The following is a 25477-nucleotide window of genomic DNA, read 5'->3' on the forward strand; positions in this document are numbered from 1 at the left end:
TCCCGACGGCCCCCAGCGCCTAGAGACCCTAACGGGTGATTGTGCGCTTTACAAATGTGGATTATTTATTATTATACTAGATTGATTCAATCTGAAACTGAAATAGTTTGTCTGAATCTAAGTTTATACTCCCCCTTATTATAATTGGTTCACCAATTGGAACTATTACAGCATTTCAAGTCCCACTTAGAATGTATGATGCCTGTAATATATGCAGTTAAATAGTCATTCTCTGGATGGGTAAGGTATCTTTCTGATTGGGGTTATATATGTTAATTATCATATGTTTCTTTAATTCATGCTTTGTTCTTGCATTGTAAGACTTGCTATAATTCATCACCCAACAGATCAACCGATATATGATGAACCTTAATTCAGGCCACTCTTCTAGTTTCACCCCAACCAGCTTAAATGGGTTGTTCAAGCCAAGGATTTTTTTTTTTATTAATATTGTCGCTTGTATGAGTGGGTTTCTTGTAAAATAATAATAAAATAATATTATCTGATTTAGGTTTACATGTTTTCCATAATCTTTTCCTAATAATGTTAATGTCACTCTCGTTCTAATATGCTATATTCAATATTCTACTCAATCAAAACTTTTCAAATTTACATTCCCACAAACCTAAGTCACCACCTATTGTCTGATTAAAAAAGTGTCTCTTACAGACCCTCTCTCTTCGGGTAGCCCTCCTTAGAGGATTCTCTTCTAAGTGTATTCCATATAGTGTACCGAGGAGCTGCCTACATGATATTGTATCTCTGCAGCCTTATGTACAAGAAGAAATTATGGAAACATTTCTATCTGATAATTGTTAATTAAATATAATTTGTTTATGGTAACATCATCTAGTTGAACCCATTAGACTAATATCTACGCAAGACCATTATTTAATGCAGTTGTCAGTATGGCTTTTAAATTTGAGATGATAGATAGCTGCGAGGGCTAATTTTACGAAGCATAGATCATTAAACAAGATGTGTTGCCACTTGCAAGAAGACCGTTGAAACATTCGTACCAGTGATTTGATAATTTTGGTCTGACTATCTACATTTTAATGTACCAATAGTAATTCCTTTGTATTTTTTCTCTTTTTAGGCTGTCCTGGTGTCTACTGTATGCTGGATTTATATTTATTATGGCCAGTCTATTGGCAGTAATTATAACGAATACATTGCTGCTTGATTCCAGTTACCTTGTGATCTTCCTCCTGTTCTTCCTCTATGGTATTGCCTCTGTAAGTCTCATCTTGAAATCTCAGTGTGTTTGTTTATGTGTGCTGGATAATACCAATTAAGACTCTGACAGAGGTATTGTCAAAGGTAATTACACTTGTGAGTAATGTATTAGTTTACTTTTACACTTTGTAGTAACTTTGCTCCTTTTGAAAAATGTAAAATTACATGTCTCCACCACTGATAAAGGGAGAGGAGCCTTACTTACAAATTGAAGTTACTACTACAAAAAACAGTAACAAGTCTAGCACCACACATGGGCAAACCCATGTAGTGCCACACCCTACAACAGAAACTAAAGGAGGAAGGGGCTTAAATGTAAACCCCACAGGAAATAATGTTAATTTAAATCAAACTATTTTATGTATTCAAAAATATAATTAAATATTGTTTAATGTTAAACAAATATATAAAGCTATAACATATTTTTTTATTTAATTATAAAATATTTAACACCTATTTTGCATTTAAAAATATTGCTATACATTTTATTAAACTGTGATAAAATTACTTTTACCGACTTGTATACATCTTTTTTAATGACTATTAATGAATAATAAAATAATGTAATGTTTTTACTTTAGGTGGGAAATCATTTTTAATTTGAACTTGTGAACCTTTAAATTGAATTTAAGATATTTACATTAAAACGTTATTTAAGTTCAATATTTAGAATAAATATATAACAGTAATCTAGCTTACTATTTCATAAACTTTTTTTCAACTTTCATACATTTTTTACATTTCCCTATACTTTATATCTCCGCCACCCAGGAGGGCATCTAAGTCTGTTCTAATATTTTTTGTTAAATATTAAAGAAAATGTATATTATATATTTATTCTAGATGTAGAACTTAAGACAAAAAATGTCCAATGTCCAGTGGTTGGCCATTGTGGTCCTGGAATTACTTCATCTTTTAACTGGAGCTCTTTACTAGAGTTTTGGGTCCCTATTTGGCTGTAGTAACTTTAGAAGTGCAGTTTGTGAATAGGACTAGATTTATTCTTTAAAGAATTGGGAGAACCCTCCCCAAACCCCGACTAACCTTTAAGGCCTCCTTACTCCTCCCTTCCCCCTCCTCTTTAGTAGGAAGTAATCCCTATTTTCAGCCACTCGCCTCTGTCCCTCTCATATTTATTACAAAAACATATACTTACCTGTGCAAAGAATGTGCACTTCGGGTGGAGAGATCCGCAGAGAAAAAAGATAGAGGAGGCAGAGGTGTAAATTCCGCACGAAGGTTTGTGAATAATGTTTGTAGTACTACGAAACATACTAGAAATTGTTGTTTGTGAATACGCTCCTATGCATTCTAAATGAAGGGCATCAAAGATTATCCAATGACAAAGAATGTACTTATTTTTTAAAATTTCTCCTGTACTTTATCCAATGTACTTTAGAGACCTTAACCCGTTTGCCGCTGCCACGATTTTGCGGCAGGGCGGCAGTTCTGAAAAACAGGCGGGGCCACGTCGGCCATTGGCCGACGGCAGCATGGAAGGGGTTATTGAGGAGGCACATTAAAGTTAGCATAACCGACAATGTAAAGATGCAGGGATACAAAGAACAGGAATAATCAACAAGATATAGGAGACATCCATGTAGAAAGCACATGCTTAAAAGATAAATAGGTTCAAATAAATAGAACTTAAATTGCAAAAAATGTACAAATGCTTCAGAAATCTTAGTGCAGCTTCATGACTGTTTTAATCAGATTAAAAAATATAAAATTTTGATAGAAAGACTTTGCAGGGAATGCGCTATAACATCTTATACATTCTTTGGGGATAAAAAAAAATTGCATGACTGAGCGATCGAAAGGGGAATATTAATTTGCAACTAAAAAGTCCTCTTACATAGTCCATTTTCATAATTCTGTTCATGGTAGTACATAGCATGCAATTGTTCCAATGTTATTTGATTAATTTAATTTTTACGTATCTAAACATAGACATGAATTATGGGTAACATGAATTACAGCTACTACCCCTTGCTTGCTCTTTGGACCACTGACACAACCGTAGTTCCACTAATCTTGGAGTCATCAAGAGCCTGAAGAGGACAGACTGTAGCCATTCACAAAGTCAAAATTGGATAGCTCAAACCCTGCTTGTGCAGGCCGCTTGCACCCGGAAGTAGTGACAGCGGTATTCCATAACTTTCCATTTACACTGTTTATTCCATTGTGACCCTGTTCGTTAAAGGGCAGGATCACAATGCCGATACATAATGAATGTGAATGATGGGATAGAGGTCTGCTGTCCCATGAAGGCCTCCATTCCCGCATTTTGTTACTTTTCACTAGGTGCCACAGTTGAATTCCTGCCTTGTTAATATTAATCAGGCAGGCAGATAAAAACAGTTGTGAATAAACCTTTGTTCTGGAGGGACTATGAACTACTCATGTATTGCAACAAGATTTTAAGTTATGTTAGTGGCACTTATATAGCGCCAGCAGTTTGGTAGCGCTTGTCTTATGGTTAGCCTAACACCAGCTAATCTTTAACAGAGACATTCAAACAGACTCTATAATATCCAAAGGCATGTTTATACAAAAAAAGTTGTCAACCTCTTTTGAAATAGAAGGAGAGGGTTTTTTCTTCGCAGACTTTCCGGGAGTCCATTCCACAGCTGAGGTATCAGGACAGAGAAAGCCCGACCGCCCATAGTCAATTTGTTTCAACCTGGGCAGGTCAGCAAAATTTCTTCGGAGGAAGACAGCATCCCGGTACAAATTGCCTTAGAATGTACTGTCCCATACAGGGCCTTCTGTGCAATGCATACACCCTTGAACCTGGCCCTCTGCTTTACTTGAAGCTGGTGCAATTGTGTCAACAAGGGCGAGGCATGCGACTGTCTTGGTAGATTACATATTAGTCTTTCAGCGCCATTCATAACTACTTGGAGCTTACCCAGCTGCTTAACTGGGAGCCCAATGTATAAAACATTGCCATAATCCAGCCACGATACAGTCAGTGCTGCCACCACTGTTCGCATTGTTGTGAAAAATAGAAGAGGCACCAGTTTCCGAAGTTGCCTAAGTAAGGCCCATGCAGATTCCCACGACTGTCTTCACCTGCCCGGTCATTGCCAACTTCACATCATACTTAATACCCGGACTCTTCATAATCGGCACAGGTGTCGGGGTAGCACCTAACTCCTGGGGCCAAATAACATCCATCCAAGCATTACCTTTGGTGTCTTATCTGGGTTCACTTTGAGTAAGGTAGCCATCATCAAATTCATCGTAAACCTAAGGGTGTTCTGCACATTCAACTGCGCTTATCAATTCCCAGTATCAGCTGGGTGTCATCTGCATAATTATTCAGTTGGCGGTCCAGCTGTGCTAGTGCCACCACCAAAGGCAGAAATGGATGTTAAATAAAAGTGATGCCAGTGCAGCTCCCTGGGGAACCCCACACAGGAGTACTCTTTCTCTAGATACATAGCCACCCCTCTGTACCTTCTGTGACAGATCCTTCAGGAAGGAGGAGATCTGCCAAAAGGCAGAACCTGTGATCCGCTGCACCCATAATTGATCCATCAGCACTTGATGGTCAACAGTGTCAAAAACAGCTGTAAGATCCAACAAAGTCAGCACGAAGGGCTTGTTCCTGAACATGGCGGATGCGACTTGGTAGAGCTCCGACCACGGGGCCCCAACTATCCTGAAATTATCCTGCTGAGGTGCTCTCTTACAAGCCAGAACACGCAGAGCTGGCGTGCGAAAGTGTAACGAGGCCACCGGGACGTGGAGCGGCTTGAATCCAGGCAACAGCGGGGGAGAAACGAGGCCGGGGCTGCGACACCGCTGAAGAGCCGCCGGAGGCGCGAAAGCCACCTGCGGCCTCGGCGCCCCTGGGAGCCTTTGGTGACACCATGGAGAACACGTCGGGAGGCAATAGAGTCCGGCCAGGGCTCCAGCGCCTCAGAGACCGGGCGTGAGCGGCCATCGCGTGGGGGGGAGCGACCCTGCAGCAGGCGGCGTGTGGCGAGTGACTGGAGGTACCCAGAGGGGTTGGGTGGGATCCCGCGCCCGAGTCCGTGCCGGAGGCGAAGCAGAGACCTCAGCGGAGAGGTCCTGGGGAGCTGAGGCAACGGACACAGCCCACTGCAGCTCCCTGCAAGCTCACCTGCGAATCCTGAGGCTGCCGGCGCATAGGAGGCACTACGACCCTGATATCGCCTGCAGTCTAGGTTCTTCTCGGCACCCTCCAGGAGGCGGAGGAGGAAGAGAGGGACTCGTCGAAGCGCAGACATAGGCCAGGTTGCCCCTAGCCCGGAAAAGATTCGACAGGAATGACACGAAGCGCTGGAGGCGGTGGCGACGCTAGGAGTGGCAAGCAACACTGGCAGTTCTGACGCCAGACAGCAGAGTGATTTGAATGTGAGCAGTTCATCCTCGCCTTCCACTGTACTGTCAGATGACATAAACTTGCCTGTGGTAACACCACAGACAGCTGACTTTATTATGTGATTGGCTACCGGACTCTGATGGCCGGATTGAGGAGTTGGCCCTGCATACACTATTCACTATATCCTTTACCTACCTGTTGTGCAGCGTGCTGTCAGAGTATGACACTAGGTCCCAAAGCTGGCACTATCTGGAGCACATATACCACCCGAGCCAGGCGGGGGCGCTTTCAGACCTGCGATTGGGCAACACTGACTCCTGGGTGTGCACAGAAGGCCCGCATAGGCGGCCAGCGCAGGCGTTGCACACTACACACCTTAGTCACCCTCAAGCACCTCTCAGACACTCACAGGCCCTAGGCAAGGGAGCGCCTTAACTTGACTGCTGGCTGCATGCTCCACCGCATACACACTGCGTTAAGATAGCATATCGCTAAGTGGTAGACACACTTTTGTTTTTTGGTTTGGACGTATGCCCTGTTGGGAACTCGCCCACCCTGTTGCATTGTTGATTATTGTTTCTACGATTCAGAAGCGGCACACGGATTACTTCCCCCGAGCAGCTGCCCATTGGCCCCTCCTGGGGCGACCCCCTCAGCCCCCGCGCGACGATACGTCGACTTCACACATGGCATGCACTAGCATCGTGACTTGGAACATCCGCGGCATTCTCACCCCGGCGCGTCGCTACTCTGTCTACTCTTATCTCCAACGGCACAGGGTGGAGATTGCACTACTCCAGGAGACACACATGTCCAGGACAGAGCTCGATAGACTCCGCAGACGCAGGAGAGGTCAGATATATGGCACAACATTCTCAGCGCACGCGCGCGGCACGCTGATCTGGGTGAGGGCAAATGTCCTGTTTATCTGCGAGGACGCTCGGGTAGACCCAGAGGGGAGATACTCTCTAGCAAAGTCGAAGCTAAACTGGTAGGAAGTCCTCCTGGGGTCTCTATATGCCCCCAACACAGGTCAGCACCTATTCTTGGAAAACCTAAACCAAACCTTACATCCATACGCGGGCCTCCCTTGGTTACTGGGCGGGGACTTTAATATGGTTCTTGACACACACCTGGACCGGTCCTCCCCCCCCCTTCGAGCTGCAGCAGTAACATCGAATGCACAGGCATTGTAGGACTGGCTTACACATTGGGGAAATTATGACCTTTGGCGCATGCAGCACCCTGCCGATAAAATATACTCATACTACTCACCAGTCCAACGCCTCCATGTCCGCCTAGACCGCATATTAGGCTCCCAGTCATTGCTCACCCTCCTGACCAGGACAGAATATCTGGGTAGGACACATTCAGACCATAATCCCCTATTATTCCAGCCTAGCTGGGAAGCGGACCGGCCCCCTGTGCCCAGGTGGCGGTTACAGCCAGCTGTGCTTGAGGATGCTGAGTTTCGCTCTTCACTGGGCACTGCCATCCTAGCTTACTTTGAGCAGATCGCGGAGACGGCGAGCGACCCCATGGTGGAATGGGATGCACATAAAGCGACCATACGCGGGCACTGTGTGGGTGCTGCATGGAACATCTGTAAAACAGTGTCTGATTCCCTGACTCGACTAGAATCCGGGCTTCTGCGCTACGAGAGGGAAGGTGAGGGGACTGGCAGACACTTGGCCAAGCTTAGCGACCTTAGGGGTGAGCACGCGGTCCTCATGGAAAGGCTGAGATGCCACAATTATGCGGCACACACGGCCAAGACCCATGCCAAGGCGGATAGGGCTGGCCGCCTGCTGGCCTGGCTGATACAAAAGACAGGCCGTGGTGCACTGGTGGGCGCCATCTGCACAGGGGGAGGGGAGATGGTATACACGCAGCGCAAAATTCACCAGGCACTGCCTGATCACTACAGACAGCTATATAAGGCCCGAGGCACTGGCCCTAGGCATGTAATGGTCTAGTTTTTTGACTCGATTACTCTACCCATTGCCACTGACGACCAGAAGGACGCGCTCAATGCCCCTCTCACATTAGAGGAAGTGGGGGGAGCGATTCAGGCTTTGGTGACTGGGAAATCCCCTGGACCTGACGGCCTGCCAGCCGAATACTACAAAGCGAACAGGGAAATTCTAGCGCCCCGGCTCCTCCAACTGTACAATGCAGCAATAGACGCAGGTTTGTTTCCACCGTCTCTACGGGAGGCATTTCTGGTATCGCTGCCCAAACCAGACAGAGACCCTACGGCACTGGGCTCATATCACCCACTGGCAATGCTTAACGTAGACTACAAAGTATATGCCAAAATCCTTGCAGAACGACTGGCGCCGGTGGTCCCACACTTAGTTCATTCGGATCAAAATGGCTTTGTGCCGGCGCGGTCTACCTCACTGAACCTCAGGAGATATTTTAGGGTGGCAGCGGTAGCAACAGGATCCTGGCCTCGAGCAGGGTGCCTGGTGTTAGATCTGGAAATGGCTTTCGACTGTCTAGAGTGGGGCTACCTGAAGTCAGTGTTGGAGAAATATGAACTAGATGTTGACTTCCTGCAGATGGTGGACCTCTTGCACCGTAACCCAGTGGTTCGTGTGAAGTTGGGACCCTACGTCTCGGAGGCAGTGGCGGGGGCACTCGACAGGGGTGTCCTCTGTCCCCATTGCTCTTTGCACCGGCCATGGAACCCCTGGCTGCAGCAATTAGACAGACACTGGGCGATGGCATCCCGCTGGGAGACGGCGCCCACCAGGTGTCACTATATGCCGATGACCTGCTAGTGTTCGTCAGGGATGTAAGCCACATCCCGGAGCAACTGTACCGTCTGCTGGGCCGATTTGCGGAGCTCTCCGGGCTCCGGGTGAAAGCAGGCAAGTCCTGCCTCTTTGCTTTCAGCAAAAGAGGTAGACGATCCGGGGTTCCGATTGCACGGCATGAGAGTCCAATGGAAAGCAGACACATTCAAGTACCTGGGGATCCAGATCTATCGCCAGCCGTCTGACCTCTTTGACGGGAATCTGGGACGAGCGGTGAAGCCGCTTAGAATCCAGATTGGCTTCTGGCCCACGCTTCCGCTGACGCCCATGGGCAGAGTAGCTTTGGCCAAAATGGTCATGCTTCAACGCCTTTTGTACTACTTCACTAACTTGCCTTTATTCATACCTGCTTCCTTCTTCTCCATGCTTTATAAGGTCCTGCGCGACTTCATCTGGGGCTCGTCCCGTCATCGGCTGGCGCTCTGGAAATTGTTCCTCCCCACTGATAGAGGCGGATTAGCTGCTCCCTGTTTCGAGCATTATTACCTGGCTGCGCAACTCCAATGGATTGCCCGATGGTTAGCGGACAGGGGACGAGAGGACACGGCTACGGGCGATCCACTACACACGCTGGAGAGAGTCCTTGCGCTATTCCACCCGCTGGTGGCCCGACGCGCCCCACCCCACTAGTGTTGGCGGTGGCGTACAAATGCTTCCGTAGGGCACTGCAACTCACACGGACAGTGCTCCCCTACGCACCGGCAGTGCCTTTGGAAGGCTCGCCGAGAGGCGGGGGGTCCTTACATGCCTCATGTTAGAAAGATGGCATGAAGCTGACATCCAGTCGCTAGGCGACTTGTACAGCGAGGGGCACTGATACCGTATGAGACACTGGTCGCTGATGATGGACTTCTTCCAGGGGGGTTCCTGCTCCATCGCTCCCTTCATGACGAATAGGTGGGGGGATGTCACAAAATAGCCTAAGCAGCATCTAACTATACAATACCTTCACGTCATGGGTAGGGGTAGACACCTGGTCAGATGGTTTGCTGCATCCTTGAGGGCGCACACGGAACTAAATTTGGACCCACTGCGTGGCAAATGGGAGCGGGATTTGGGACGAGTACTCGCTGATAAAGAATGGTAGAGAATTCTAAAAAGTCCAGTGCGCATCCCCAGAAATATGCGCTTCGCCAGATCCAGGTATATATTGTTCACAGGGCCTACCTCACTCCTGCCTTAATTAACAAATACTTCCACAGAACAGATGCGTCCTGCCCACGGTGCGGTGAGATAAAGGCCGATCTTCTTCACCTTCTGTGGCACTGTCCAGGGCTGGGCACCTACTGGGGGACATTAGCAGGCTCCTTCAGCAATGTACTGGACGCACCATCCCCTGTAACTGGCCTGAATACCTCTTGCATAATTTCAAGAGGCTTCCCAAAGATAAGGTATCGTCTCGTTTCCTGGACCTGGGGATGGTAGTGGCGACGCGCCTCCTCACGAAGAGGTGGAAGGCGCGGGATCCTCCTAGCGTGCGGGCCTGGACCCTGTCCCTTCAAGCATGGGCCCGGGCGGAATGGACTGCCATACGGCGGGAGGAAACAGTGGGGCTCCACAGGGAACCTATCACAGAGCACTGGGAATGCATGATCATCGCGCTACACTCAGCGGAAAGCGCTGCGGGCGGGGGAGTGGTGCAGGATTAGCCGGGCACACTGGAGGTTGGGGTGGCACACTGCAGACAATGTACCTGACATTTAGACCGGTGCACTATACGGTGCGGAAGCAAAGGGGAACAGTGGGGGCTGGATCGCGTGTGGGCGGGGTAGTGGGGGGGACTGTTGGAGGTCAGGAATAGGAAGGGGGACAGCACATACTGGATATCTGTGACCATGCCGCAGTTTGTTTGTTTGCTTTAAAAAAGAATTGTACTGTTCATATAAAAAAATCATTTCTGTGTGCTGGGCTGGGCCGCACTGGCCCCTCTTGACTGTAGACATCTCCTGGTGCATGTACTACATCTGATTATATTCATGTGTCACACTGCAGTGCCCAGGGGACTCAATACGATCTATATACATGGACGCTTGCTATAACCACAGCGATGAAATGTATGGAATTTCACGAGTACTGTAAGTGGAGTGGTGTGGCTCACTGGTTAGAGGCGGCAGACCTGAAAGCAGAAGACGGCCCGGGACCAGGGTTCAATCCCTGACGCGGCAGGGTTGTGAACCAGGGTCAGCGGACTCGATAATTCTCGCCTAGGCGCTTACTCTAACCAGGGATCACACTCGGAAACTCTGGGCATTAGCTTGCCTCATCTCCACAACGGCCCCCCACAAATGCCGAGGATGCCTGGTTTCACCTTGGAGATACCCAGAAAGGGAACATCTCACAGGGAAAGCCAGGACGGGTTCCCCAGCGGTCTATAGCGCCAGGACGCCTCCGGGTAGCAGGGCGCTTTACAAGACACACACATTTACAATGCTTATAAAGTATAAATGCCAATAAACAGATTTGACAAAAAAAAACGAAGGGCTTGTTCCTATCTGCCGCCAGCCTGAGCTCATCCATTACCGAAAGTATCACCAGTTCCGTACTGTGATGGGCCCTTACACCTGTCTGGCAAGCATGGAGCAGTTGGTGCTCCTCCATAAATTCTCCAAGTATTCTGTGTACATGTTTTTCCACAATCGTAGCTGGAAAAGGTAACCTAGATACTGGGTGGTAGGGTCTGCCTCTGTCTTCTTATGAAATGGGATTATTATTGCTTTCTTAAAACTGTGTGGTACTTTCCCTACCTCAAGGGATGATTTTAGAAGGGAGAGCCGCTCACCCTCGACTCGGAAAGGCCATTTAGAACACCTTGGGAGGGCAAGGTTCTTTCGGCAGGCCAGATTTAACTGCTGCCATTGCCCTTGCTAAGGCCTCATGATCCAATGGTGGGAACACTGAAAGCTTCTCACCCTGAAAGACAGGCACCTCATTCACTATCAGTGGACATGGACAACACCAGGTGTTTATTACTTCAGTTAGAACATGACTATTTTTCTTTAGGAAGAAGTCGTGCATCTCATTACCGTCCTCTGGATCCAGGACTGCCTTCTGTTCTTTGGTTTGGCTCAACTCCCTCAACAAAAGTCTCCCTTTGAGTATCACTTGCTTTTTTAATCCTTAACTTATAACACTCTGCTTTAGTTGCTCTGTTCACTCCTTTATATATGCCCAGCACAGCTTCCACCATTTCCTTGCGTATTAGCACAGCTTTTGCTTTCCTTCCCGTAGTGCTGGGGTATACCAGGGGCCCATTTGCCTCTGTTTCCTACTCTATCCCTCTGAGCAGGAGCCAACATGTCTATGGCCTCCTGCATCCCACCTAGAAACCTCTTGCTCTGCTGATCAACATCCTCATTGTTGTTCAATGGATGCATTGCATCCTTTAATGCCTCCCCCAAACGGGTTTGGCTTATTTTTGTCCAATAATTTACTGGCGCCACTCCAGTGGCTGGTGCACCGGCTGACTAGGCAGACAGATTATAAACTTGATCTGATAATGATCTGACCACACGACAAGGTTCAATCTCTATTATTCTAATTGGCGGATGAGTGTACCATATTAAATTAAACATATGACCCTTATCATGGGTCTGAGACTCCACTAGTTGTTGTAGCCCTAGCATGACCATCCCTTCACTGAACCCACTTGCCTGGGGCTCTCTTGATACCTGATCCTACCAGACGTTAAAGTCCTCCATCACTACTATCTGCTGGTAACTTGTGCACAAGTCACTAACTAATTTAATAAACATATCATTGAATAGTAGGGTTGTCCGAAGTGGGCGACAGACTACCACCGCCACCACACAAGTGGTCTTTAGTACTAGTTTCACCCCCAGGACCTTCGACCCTTCCAAACTTTCTGCTACTACAACCTCCTAGGCAAGGTGCTTCTGGCTGATCACAGCCACCACTTTTTCTCTCTTCCTGCCTTGCCGGCTATGTGCCAGGATATGATAATCTGGAGGCAAGGCTGCAACTATATCGGGCTTTGAGCCGACCTCCAACTAGATTTCAGTTACGGCTAACACATCTGGTCCTTCCTCTTGCATTAGCAAGAAGATTTCTAGGTTGTGTTTCTGAAGGGAACGTGTATTCAGCACCATACCGCTTAATTCTTTTCCTGGGCCTACATGCATCCTTGTCGAGTTTGGTTTACCAGGACCCACACCCTCTGCTCTCGAGCCCTGATCCTGTTGTGTCTCTACCTCTCCTCCACCAATTAATAAGCCAGTTGCCCGTAACCTCACTCTCACCTCTAAAGGCAGCTTCAACGTGGTGCCTTTTCCTCTCAGATCCCCCAGCTCCTCCATTAAATAGACCAGCATCTGAGCAGGGGTCCTGGCCCCTGGTCCCATTCGGGTACAGACGTGCGCTAGGCTAGATGGAGCACAAAGCAATAATTGTTCTGTGAGTAGACACTTTTCTGCATCATTGCATAAACAAGTCACACACAGAAACACAAGGCCAACCAATCTTTCCAACCCTCAGTTTCAACTCTGGTTCATCCCCATCTGGCATTTCACTTGTTATCAATAAGCATGGGCGTAAAATCCGCTCCGCTCGCGGATTTTTCGGATTTTCGGCAAATCCGCAATCCGCGAACGCTCGCGAATTTGTCGAAAATCCGTGAATCCGCTCGCGGCGGATTTTTTGCTTGGTTGCGGCGCGCGGCGTGGTGCACGGCGTTCACTTTCCGTCATTTTAGCGTTTGCCGAGTTGTTTTTCTTTGCGAGTGACGCACCATTTTAGATCTTGCTGCGTGTTCCCGCGGGAGTTTGTCGCCCGCGAATACGTACTCGCGGCTTGCCACCTTGCACAGCACACCTCGCGAGAGTTCGCAATTGCGAACACGTAGTTGCGGCGGAAAGGAACAATCTCGCACTTGCGAAATAGAGATTTTGCAATTTCGCACAAGAAAATCACCAGCAAACAGGATAAACCTTCAGAAAATTATGATTTTTATCAGAATCACTCCTCAGGTTGACATTTGCATGGCCTTTTTTTTTTGCAAGGAGTCCATTTTGGGGGGGGGAGGAAGGAAGTGCCCCACAGTCTCCAACTTCCTGTTCCTGTCCAGCAGGCTCCTCCCAGTGCTTTGTCCATCTCCTGGTCACTTTCATTTGGATCTGGAGCTGGAAGGATTACTTTTTGTGGGTGCTGCTGGATATTTGGATTTGAGGCCTTTTTGACTGTCTTTGGATCACTTTTGGATTAGAAATCAACTTTCACAAGTAAGTTTGTTTGGGGCATTACAGTTGCTGCAAGTAAAATTTTGGAACTTTTTCAGAACATTAAATAAATTATATTGTGGGTAGCCACAGTATCCAGTAGGACCAGGGTTGGTTAGGGGTGCATGATACAACTGTTTTGTTGAATTTAAACACCATTTAGGCCATGGATGGGCTGGGATTGTGCTGATTTTTGTCCTTTTTTTGGGACTGCTGGTGGGGCCCTTTGCCCAGGGGTGGTGAGTGTTGCATGGGCCTAGTCTTTCTGTGGGGTGTCTTCTTGAATTTAAACATAATTCATGTCATGGATTGGCTGGGATTGTGCTTATTTTATTGTTTTTTGTCGTTTTTGGGGGGCTGCTGGTGTGGCCTTTTGCCCAGGGGTGGTGGGTGGTGCATGGACTGAGTGTGCCTGTGGTGTGGTCTCACTCTCTTTAATGTAAACATCATGGATGGCATTGGATTGTGGTGATTTCTGGCTGTTTTTCTGTTTTTTGGGGGTGTACTGTTGATGTGGACTGGTCATGTGGGTGGTGGTGGTGGCCATCTTGAGTGCTGGCTGCTACAGGCAACATGTGCTTGGGGTGTAAGAAGGGGCCATTTTGAGGAGAGGCAGTGTCTGAGGCCTGCACTTATTTTGCCTACTTTTCATCCATTATGCCCAGGGGTAGTGAGTGTTGCATGGGCCTAGTGTTTCTGAGGGGTGTCTTCTTGAATTTAAACACCATTGAGGCCATGGATGGGCTGGGATTGTGCTGATTTTATTGTTTTTTGTCGTTTTTTTGGGCCTGCTGGTGGGGCCCTTTGCCCAGGGGTGGTGAGTGTTGCATGGGCCTAGTCTTTCTGTGGGGTGTCTTCTTGAATTTAAACATAATTGAGGCCATGGATGGGCTGGGATTGGGCTTATTTTTATTGTTTTTTGTCGTTTTTGGGGGGCTGCTGGTGTGGCCTTTTGCCCAGGGGTGGTGGGTGGTGCATGGACTGAGTGTGCCTGTGGTGTGGTCTCACTCTCTTTAATGTAAACATCATGGATGGGTTTGGATTGTGGTGATTTCTGGCTGTTTTTCTGTTTTTTGGGGGTGTACTGTTGATGTGGACTGGTCATGTGGGTGGTGGTGGTGGCCATCTTGAGTGCTGGCTGCTACAGGCAACATGTGCTTGGGGTGTAAGAAGGGGCCATTTTGAGGAGAGGCAGTGTCTGAGGCCTGCACTTATTTTGCCTACTTTTCATCCATTATGCCCAGGGGTAGTGAGTGTTGCATGGGCCTAGTGTTTCTGAGGGGTGTCTTCTTGAATTTAAACACCATTGAGGCCATGGATGGGCTGGGATTGTGCTGATTTTATTGTTTTTTGTCGTTTTTTTGGGCCTGCTGGTGGGGCCCTTTGCCCAGGGGTGGTGAGTGTTGCATGGGCCTAGTCTTTCTGTGGGGTGTCTTCTTGAATTTAAACATAATAGAGGCCATGGATGGGCTGGGATTGTGCTTATTTTATTGTTTTTTGTCGTTTTTGGGGGGCTGCTGGTGTGGCCTTTTGCCCAGGGGTGGTGGGTGGTGCATGGACTGAGTGTGCCTGTGGTGTGGTCTCACTCTCTTTAATGTAAACATCATGGATGGCATTGGATTGTGGTGATTTCTGGCTGTTTTTCTGTTTTTTGGGGGTGTACTGTTGATGTGGACTGGTCATGTGGGTGGTGGTGGTGGCCATCTTGAGTGCTGGCTGCTACAGGCAACATGTGCTTGGGGTGTAAGAAGGGGCCATTTTGAGGAGAGGCAGTGTCTGAGGCCTGCACTTATTTTGCCTACTTTTCATCCATTATGCCCAGGGGTAGTGAGTGTTGCATGGGCCTAGTGTTTCTGAGGGGTGTCTTCTTGAATTTAAACACCATTGAGGCCATGGATGGGCTGGGATTGTGCTGATTTTATTGTTTTTTGTCGTTTTTTTGGGCCTGCTGGTGGGGCCCTTTGCCCAGGGGTGGTGAGTGTTGCATGGGCCTAGTCTTTCTGTGGGGTGTCTTCTTGAATTTAAACATAATTGAGGCCATGGATGGGCGGGGATTGGGCTTATTTTATTGTTTTTTGTCGTTTTTGGGGGGCTGCTGGTGTGGCCTTTTGCCCAGGGGTGGTGGGTGGTGCATGGACTGAGTGTGCCTGTGGTGTGGTCTCACTCTCTTTAATGTAAACATCATGGATGGCGTTGGATTGTGGTGATTTCTGGCTGTTTTTCTGTTTTTTGGGGGTGTACTGTTGATGTGGACTGGCCATGTGGGTGGTGGTGGTGGCCATCTTGAGTGCTGGCTGGTACAGGCAGGCAACATGTGCCTGGGGTGTAAGGGGCCATTTTGAGGAGAGGCAGTGTCTGAGGCCTGCACTTATTTTGCCTACTTTTCATCCATTATGCCCAGGGGTAGTGAGTGTTGCATGGGCCTAGTGTTTCTGAGGGGTGTCTTCTTGAATTTAAACACCATTGAGGCCATGGATGGGCTGGGATTGTGCTGATTTTATTGTTTTTTGTCGTTTTTTTGGGCCTGCTGGTGGGGCCCTTTGCCCAGGGGTGGTGAGTGTTGCATGGGCCTAGTCTTTCTGTGGGGTGTCTTCTTGAATTTAAACATAATTGAGGCCATGGATGGGCTGGGATTGGGCTTATTTTATTGTTTTTTGTCGTTTTTGGGGGGCTGCTGGTGTGGCCTTTTGCCCAGGGGTGGTGGGTGGTGCATGGACTGAGTGTGCCTGTGGTGTGGTCTCACTCTCTTTAATGTAAACATCATGGATGGCGTTGGATTGTGGTGATTTCTGGCTGTTTTTCTGTTTTTTGGGGGTGTACTGTTGATGTGGACTGGCCATGTGGGTGGTGGTGGTGGCCATCTTGAGTGCTGGCTGGTACAGGCAACATGTGCCTGGGGTGTAAGGGGCCATTTTGAGGAGAGGCAGTGTCTGAGGCCTGCACTTATTTTGCCTACTTTTCATCCATTATGCCCAGGGGTAGTGAGTGTTGCATACTTGCATGTCCGTAGTCTTTCTGTGGGGTGTCTTCAATGTAAACATCAAGGATGGCATGGGATTGTGCTCATTTTTCTGTGTTTTGTCGAATTTTTGGGGTGTATAACTGAACTGATGTTCCTCTGTCTTCCATTGCTTTTAGGTGCACAAGAAGACTCAAGAGAACCACCAGTGCCAGGAAGAAGTCCTGCAGCGGTGTGTGCAGCATAACGTCACGCGACGTCACGTCTGGACACAGAACCCTCTGCAACTCGTGCAACTGCTGCCTGCTGACCTGCTCTGAAGAGGATGGCCCCAAAAAAAGTAACCCGTAGCTCCTCTAGCAAGAAAGGTGCCAGTAAGGAGCAGAAGAAGCAAGTTACCAAGGAGACTGGTGTGCCGCCCACCCCTTTTTTTGGGAGTAAAAAAAAAAGTATGCCTGCAGCAGCAGCAGCGGGATCTGCTGGGGACCAAGCTGGCAGCACCCCCCCGCTCCATTGGGCTCAGTGCCACCACCACCACCACGCCAACTTAAGTCCAAGCCCTTGAGTGCTGCAGAGGCAGCCAGTATAGTTGTTCAATCACCATCGACCAGTGATGTTGGCTCATCGCAAGAAAGCAGCAGCAATGTCCCTCAATCAACACAGGTTGTTGTAGCTCATCTGACGAGTGTTGAACAACCACAGCCGCAACAACAATCACATGTGCAAGTACAAGCCCAAGTACATGTGGAAGGAGAGGCAGCGCAAGGAGATGCGCAAGCAGAGGTGCATGGAGGGTCACAAGTGCCCACAATAGTTGTTCCTCCCGAAGTAGGGGCACATCAGGAAATCGACAATCAAGGCGAGGTATCATTTGAGGAAGCCACTCCTCCTGCTGATCCTTCATTGTCTTCCACAACCCTAGCAAGGAAGAGATCAAGGGTGGTGTCTACATCCTCTTCAAGCACACCTCCTTCTGACGATACGGATCAAACTTGGGAACCAGCACCACAGCCGTCTGAGAGTGAGGCACACCATGATCCAACAAAGGTACTTAAGCGTAAAAGGAAGCTCGTCCAAAGTCTCAGACTTATGGAGTGTGATGAGGCTCAACAAGAAGTGGCGGATACTGCTGCTGATGAAGACTCTGCCAACGACGACCCAGTCATCATAAAGGTCACTGCAGCCCCAGCGGGCATGCAGCAAACAGACATTTTGACCCTAGCCCGAAGAGCTGCTGCGCGTGATGATGATGATGATGATGTTGTCGATGAGGAGGCAGTGGAAACACCACAATCATTGGAGTTAAGTAGTACACCAACTCGTCCCGCTTCCATATTTCTTTCTGGCAAGAAGAGACCTCCGTCAACCTCGACCTTAATTAGTGGCGGTGAGAGTGGAAAACGTACAAAAGTTGGGCAATCCAGATCCTCCACTTCATCTGGCATTAGCTTCATGACCACCACCACCAGTATCGCCGCCTCCTCCAGGTCCCACAGACACTTCAAGTCCCCAGTTTGGGACTTCTTTACTGTTTGTCTTAAAAATCCAAAGTTTGCCATTTGTACCCTTTGTAAGCTTGCAGTTAGTCGTGGTAAGTCAGGTACCAACTATGGTACCGGCGGCCAGAGTGGTCATCTTGAGAGAAAGCATGCTGTCAAATGGTTTGCGCACCTAGCTGCGATCAAGAAAGGCCAAAATCAAGGAGACGTTGATGTTTCATCTGATGTTGACGAGCAGGAAGAAGACGTGTCAAACACTTCCCTTACACCCAGTACCCCTGTCAGCAGCACACCCAATGTGAGGCACACTAAGAGTGTTGGAGCGAGTGAGACACCAACGCACAAAAGTTCACCAGCGAGCAAAATTGGGTCAACGAAGTCATTATCAGCCCGTAAATGCTTGGTCCAGGGCAACATTAGAACAATGCTTACTTCAGACGTGCCATATGAACGCAACCACCCACTGACGCGTCTGTATAACACTAAGCTGGCTAAAATGCTAGCTGTGGACCTTCTACCTTTTTCTTTTGTAGAAGCGGTAGGTTTTCTTGAATTAGTTGCAACGCTCTGCCCTAAATGGAAGGTTCCGAGCCGGTTCTATTTTGCCAGAGTTGCGGTTCCAGCACTACATGAAGATGTGCTGCAGGCGATTGGGGCAGCTTTGCAGAAGAGTGCTGTTCACACAATACATCTGACAACAGACATGTGGACCAGTGGCCCAGGGGATGATTACATGTGCATCACTGCACACTGGGTCTCTTTTTCAGGTGTTAAAGCAAAGCTAAACGCAGGTGTTGACCCGGACCAAGTTTTCAAAGCTGCTCGGAAACATGCAACACTAGCCATGTTTGGCTTGGAGAAAAGTCACACAGCAGAAAACCTTTTGGAAGAGTTTGACAAAAAGGTCTTGACAATGCTATCCCCCCTAAAACGCAAGATTGGTTATGTTTCCACGGATAATGGCGCCAATGCAGTTAAGGCCATGTTCCTTGGTGACCATGTTAGAGTGCCGTGTTTGGCGCACTGTATCAACCTGGTAGTTCAAAAATTCTTGAGTGATAAAGAGAGTCCAGCGTTCGAGGTAATGGCCACCTGCCGCAAAATGTGCAACCATTTCAGCCATTCTTTTAAGGCCCGGAAGCATCTGCGGAGACTGCTACTTCAACGTGGAATGCCAGTGAAAGCACTCATCCAGGAGGTGGCAACACGTTGGAACTCAACCTTCTACATGCTTGAGCGTCTGCATGAGCAGTATACGGTACTCGATCACTATTTCTTGACAGAGGCTACATCTCAGAAGGAGGACCTGCGGATGAGTAAGGCGCAATGGGACATAGTTAAAAGCCTGACAGACATGCTTAGTCCTTTTGAGTTCTTCACGCGTGCAGTCAGCCAGGAGGACTGTAATTTGGGAAAAGCTATCCCATTGTTGTGCATACTGGAGCACCAACTGATGGCGGTTTCTTCTGAGTTTGAAAAAGATGAAAAAAAAAAAACCATTTCATTTTGTCTGAGAAATTATTACATCGCCTACGTGGTGATGAACGTCTTCAAAACATCAACTCAGATCAGCATTACATTTGTGCTACTATTCTGGATCCACGCTACAAAAAGGCGCTGGCAGACAACGCATTCTTTCCTTTCGCTGATGCAGATGTTCAAAAGTACAAACATTGGTTAGCCTGGTCAGCCAAGAGGTTTGAAAAAGAACGGCAGGTTATTGAAGGAGAAGCCAGTACATCAGCATCAGCATCAGCAGGCCATCCGCAGTCACAAGAATCCACTTCTGCACCTGTGGCTGGGGCACAAGTGACCTCTCAGCCGTTAAAGACACCGGCAACTGGATCATCTGCACCACACACAATGACAACACTAACAGTGGCTGGGGAGGAGGATTGGCTAAGTTTGATGGGGTATGGTTCTCGAAAAAATGTCACAGGCACAGCAAAAAGTAAGCAAAGTGGAGGAACAGTTGATGACCTTGAGTCGATGGTGCAGGACTATCTGAATGACTCAACAGAGGTCTTCCTTAATGATGAGCCATTGCAGTATTGGCATGGCAAAAAACAATTGTGGCCACAGCTCTTCAACCTGGCTATAAACTATTTGTCTTGCCCACTCGCAAGTGTGTCTTCTGAACGTGTTTTCAGTGCTGCTGGTGGCATTGTAACTCCCAAACGGAGCCGCCTCTCGCCCAAAAATGTGGAGCGGCTGACAATGATCAAGATGAATCAGCACCTCATACCACCAGATTACAAAGTACGAGAAAGCACGCCGCATGAAGACGAGGAGGACGTAGATGAGGGGATTTTTTCTCTGTTCGGTGCCACTGACCTCATCCAGCCTGAATTCGCAGAGTATGATGACGAAATCTTGTTCTTATTCCCTGACACCGAGCCCTGAAAATGAGACAATCAATCAAGAACTTTCTTTTTCGTCCTTATTCACTTTTATTCCTGTGTGCTTTGTGTCTCTCTTTCTTTGTTTTGCACAGTTAATTTAATTCAAACTTTAATCACCTAATCCCAAAAACAAGACCATCATCAGAACTGTCTTCACTTGTTTGCTTATTGATTTGAAGGTGCCGCAGTCTACATTCCTCAGGTTCACAAGTTCTGAAGAACATGCTCCTCTATCCTCCTCCTCCAGACTGCGATTTCCCTCCAAGCAGAGTGCTGGATTACGCACAATGAAGAAAGACTCAGCACTTGTGGGGGTGTTGTACTTCTTTGCGGGTGAGTTGACGGTTTTGGGCCCATTGCTGTGAAGCTCTAATAATGGACAAAAGTGTTTTGGACCAAATATGAGGTGGAAATTTCTTGCCGTTTTTGCTGACTTGCTTGCCTTTGAGGTGCTCTTTGGCGGGGTTCCGGGGGTTTTTGTGTAATTTTTGGTGTCTGTCGAAGCACTGCTGCGACAGTCTAATCTTGATTGCATTTGCTTTTCAGGAAATCCGTGGTGGAAAACAGGAGTTATGATGATTGATGATGATGACCTAGCTGAACAGCGCCGCATTTGGAACGAAGGCCGAGAGATATTGTAAGTATGAGATTTAGCTTTTTCGCTGTTTGGGGGTGTTGTCGGGTGTTTTTTTGCGGGTGGGTTGGCGCCGGCGGGTCTTGCCTGGGGCATTCCTGGGAAGGTCTAATACCGGATACAAGTGTTTTGGACAAAATCCATAAGGAACAGCCTTTTTTTGCCATTTCTTCAGACATCTTGCTCAATGTAGCGTGTTGGGGGGCTTCCTGCTGTTCGTGGGTGGGTTGCGGCCGGGGTCTCTGTCGAAGCACTGCTGCGACAGTCTAATCTTGATTGCATTTGCTTTTCAGGAAATCCGTGGTGGAAAACAGGAGTTATGATGATTGATGATGATGACGACCTAGCTGCACAGCGCCGCGTTTGGACCGAAGGCCGAGAGACATTGTAAGTATGAGATTTAGCTTTTTCGCTGTTTGGTGGTGTTGTGTCGGGTGTTTTTTTGCGGGTGGGTTGGCGGGTCTTGCCTGGGGCATTCCTGGGAAGGTCTAATACCGGCTAGAAGTTTGTTGGACAAATCCATAAGGAAACACCAGTTTTGGCACTTTTTGTAAGTTAGGGTTCGTTAGGGTTAGCCCTAGCAGCAGGATTGCATGTGTTTAGGGGGGTTCTATTGCAACGCGGTTCTGTTGTTGTAGAGCACTGTTGGAGCGATCCTGGCTATGGATACTTTTGCTTGCAGGCAAGTGGTTTGAATACAATCCACGGTCTGTATTTGGGCCTACTGTTACTTTCAAAGTACGTTTTGTAACCATTTTTCTGCTAGGCATCGTTTTTGGAGATATGATTGGGTTCTTCTACATTTTTGCGACTGGCTTTAGTAAGGGTCTTGGTGGGAGCATTGCTGGGAAGGTCAAATTTTGTTCTAAAACACAGTAGTACACCCACCTTGAGGGGAAAGATCCGCTATAATATTTTGGCCATACTTATTGATCCTTAAAAAGGTGACTCAGACAGAGCACGCAATTTCAAAAATATTGTACTGTCTATTAGGGAAATCAAAGTGTCACTTTTTGAACCACACAGCGTACATACCTTTTATTTATTTATCAGTGGTATTGTAATAGCACTTCCTGTTTTCCGTTCAATAATTACAGGCCGGGTTTCAGTCAACATCCGCCAGGCAGGCAGTGGACAGGGTGTCTCTTCTGTCAGTGGTCACCACCACATTGATGGACGAAGCGTCAGCTGGAATGGAGGAGTGCCGCCAATAAGAGGAATTGTTTGCTGCATGCAACTTACTTACCAATTTCAACAGGACAACTCCAACAACATACGCAATACAGATACAGTATCCATTGTTGTCTTTTATTCTATGAGTGTGACTGCATGTGCTTACCTTTAGTTTGTAACCAAAGATTGTCTGTAAACTCTGTATCTTCAATTATTGTTTGTCCATGCTCTGCTTTTTTTTTCTTCTCTCAACAAAACCTACCCAAAAAGAAACCCCCATTCCCATCCATTTTACAAACCCTAACCCTCTTCCCCCGGGCTGTGTTGTTTTGCTTGATGTCTGACTAAAATGACATCAATAATTCCACACACTTGCTGGGGAGGATAAGGTGATAGCAGCAACAGGCTGGTGAAGGAATACGAGGATATCTTCTAGACTTACTCAGCTTCAGTACTATATCTTCTAGTAGTAGTAGCCAATGTCAAATAAATTCAACGCAAGTACTAGTTATACTTGCAAGCAAATACTTTACCATTTGTTAGGCTACATTATGGCACTGTTCTAGTGTACTGTCACCTGCTATTTTCTCGATCGTACCGTAACCGTTGTAATGCTACAGTAAGGAGGACAAACAAGGTTTAGTTTTCTTTTTTTCCATAGGCATGCAACTGCCACTGTGTCACACCACTAGTACCACCGCAATGAGGAAATGTCACCCGCCCAGGATTGACAACGTTAATCCCCATTTCACCTGGAGCCAGCCCTGGGCCTAGCCCTAATTTCTAACACAAATTACAGGTAAGATAAGCGTTTGGTGGGAGGTAGTATAATGGAGTATTATTTCGGAGTAGACAAGAGATTGACGGTTGTACTACTAAAGTCCTACGACTGTTCAGGAAAACAAAGTTACTGTTACACCCCCGCCCCCCACCCACCAGACTGAAAAGCAGTAAAAAACAGGTATGGTCAGATAAAGTTGAAAAATATATTTATTTAGCCCTAACAAAATAATCTCCCTCACCCACCCTAACCCCAACGATTGTCTCTGAAACGTCCCAAAACGATCCCAACTCCCAAATCCCACCCCCCAAAAGTCTATAAAAAAAGGGCAAGGGACACTCCACTACTGGAGGGTGCTGGTGCTGGTGCATGATGCGGCATGGGCATCATACTCCTTGCGGAGGGTGGCAAGCTCGGAGCGGAGGCCCTTAACCAAGTTCTTATACCTCAGGACCTCCTGCTCCAGGTTGGACATGCGGACTCGTAGGCGGCGTTGGCGTTCCTTGCAGCTCCTGTGGGGGGCAGCTGGTATTTCGGTTGCTTGGCGGTGGCGGTCGGCTTTCTTAGCCCGGCTCGGTCCCGCTGGCTTAGTCACGGAGGAGGATGCAGTGGTCACAGTCGAGGATGTTGCCCCGCTCGACTGCGTGTCCTCCTCCTCCTCCAGGGCCACCAGCCGCCGATACTCGGCGACTGTGGCCTCCAGCCTCCGTTGCCGGGCCAATCTAGCCTGCTCCCTCCTTGTTGTTGATTTGGAAGGAGCAACTATATGAAGAAAGAAAGACATAGTCTGTAACCAATGCTCCTTATTAATAACACAAAGTGATTGAGCCGAAAGTTGGGTCACAGAGTACAAGTAGCAAATTGAAAGCACAGTACATAACTATTGAGGACAGTATCTATGTAACCTCCCACTTCTGCATCCTTGCTCTAACAGTAGTGGTAGTTTAATGAACTAATTCTACGACCACTATGGACTTCCATTACAGTCGACTATGACAGTACACCAGTCTTATTCTTCTTCTTCTCTCTTGTTTAGGGAAATGGGTACGTTATCTTATGCAAGCCGGCAGAATGACATGGACACAGCACAGTGAAGTTGCACCCGAGAAAAAAAGTTGCACACCATGATGATTGAGACAGACTTGCGTTACTGTACCGGTCCAGTACATGCAGGTGGTGAAGCTATTACTTTTCTATTACGGGTGGCACTGAGAATACTCTGTTACAAGGGCTACTGCTTAATTAATTTACCTTTCACCCTACAGTGCAAATGAGTACTAGAAAAGGAAACTGAAGAAGCTAACTAATTTGATTATCTATCACTTCACATGGGACGTATTTAATGACAGATGAGATGACTTTAGGTGCTTTGCTTAATATTGAGTGAACAGTGATACACCCACACATGAATGACGTACTACAAGTAAACTAAAGTTATTAAGAGAGGTACGGAGTGTCCACCGTAATAACCAGATATATGCTGTGAATGCAAACGCAATACAAAGTACTGCTACTATTCATGGTAGTATTGGACACATTTACAATTTCTTTTCCTTGCCTTCCCTGCACTGGGACGGACGTGCGGGTGCGGTGGTACATGCTCTTCAAGGTAACACTTACTTCACCTGGCGACCATCTACTCTCTCTAGATACACATGTGCTATGTAAGAGTCAGAGAATACCATGCTCCAGGCATCCATTCAGTCAAAGTATACGCACACATACAGTTTCTGTTTCACCCACCCAGGCTGCTGTCCTTCCACCCATCCTTGCTTCATCATTGACCCAGCCATGCACCATACCATATTCTTTCCTTCCCAGCCACCTCGGGGGCCAAGCAAACACATATCGTTCTTCTTTGCCAGCCATCATACAAGTTCGCGTCCCACTTACTTACACCCTTCTTTCGCTTTTCGTTCATCCCATCCATCACGTTCGTCTAAGAACTTATTGGGATTCTTCTCACCAAAAACTTCACAGCTAAGTCGAAGTACATTTCGAGGAGGCTACTACCTGGTTGATTTGTAATTGTAATACACCCGTGCAGAAAGCACACTATGCAGTCTTCAATCTCAATAAGTAAGGAATATATAGCTTACCTGTTTCCGCCACCACCGTTTGATCCCCCACAGGAACGGCCACCAGCTCTTCTACCGCCGCCTCCTCCCCAGAGGCCTCCGAGTCCAAGTCCAACACAGCCACCTCCGCGCTGGCCCCGTCACCAGATGTTACACCTACAAAGTACATTTAAGAATGTTAATACACCACTCACTACTATATAATATTTGGTCTAGGAGAAATGTTAAAAAAACAGAATACAATGTAATAATTTGTGACTGTCTACTCCATAGTAAAAATGTCCCATTTTCCAGGGAAGGCTGTT

General features: G+C 47.5%; 1 protein-coding gene across 1 annotated transcript in view; it reads left to right on the plus strand.

Annotated features, from left to right (window-relative positions):
- The window catches only part of LOC144770057 (ATP-binding cassette sub-family A member 10-like), a 1719125-nt gene that overhangs the window by 244639 nt on the left and 1449009 nt on the right, over positions 1–25477 (plus strand). Inside the window, exon 7 of the mRNA XM_078654288.1 lies at positions 1100–1238. Coding sequence (XP_078510414.1) covers positions 1100–1238 — 139 coding nt within the window. The remainder of the gene's footprint in view (positions 1–1099; positions 1239–25477) is intronic.

The sequence above is a fragment of the Lissotriton helveticus genome, chromosome 7 (assembly GCF_964261635.1).
Source record: "Lissotriton helveticus chromosome 7, aLisHel1.1, whole genome shotgun sequence".
NCBI classification, from domain to species: domain Eukaryota; kingdom Metazoa; phylum Chordata; class Amphibia; order Caudata; family Salamandridae; genus Lissotriton; species Lissotriton helveticus.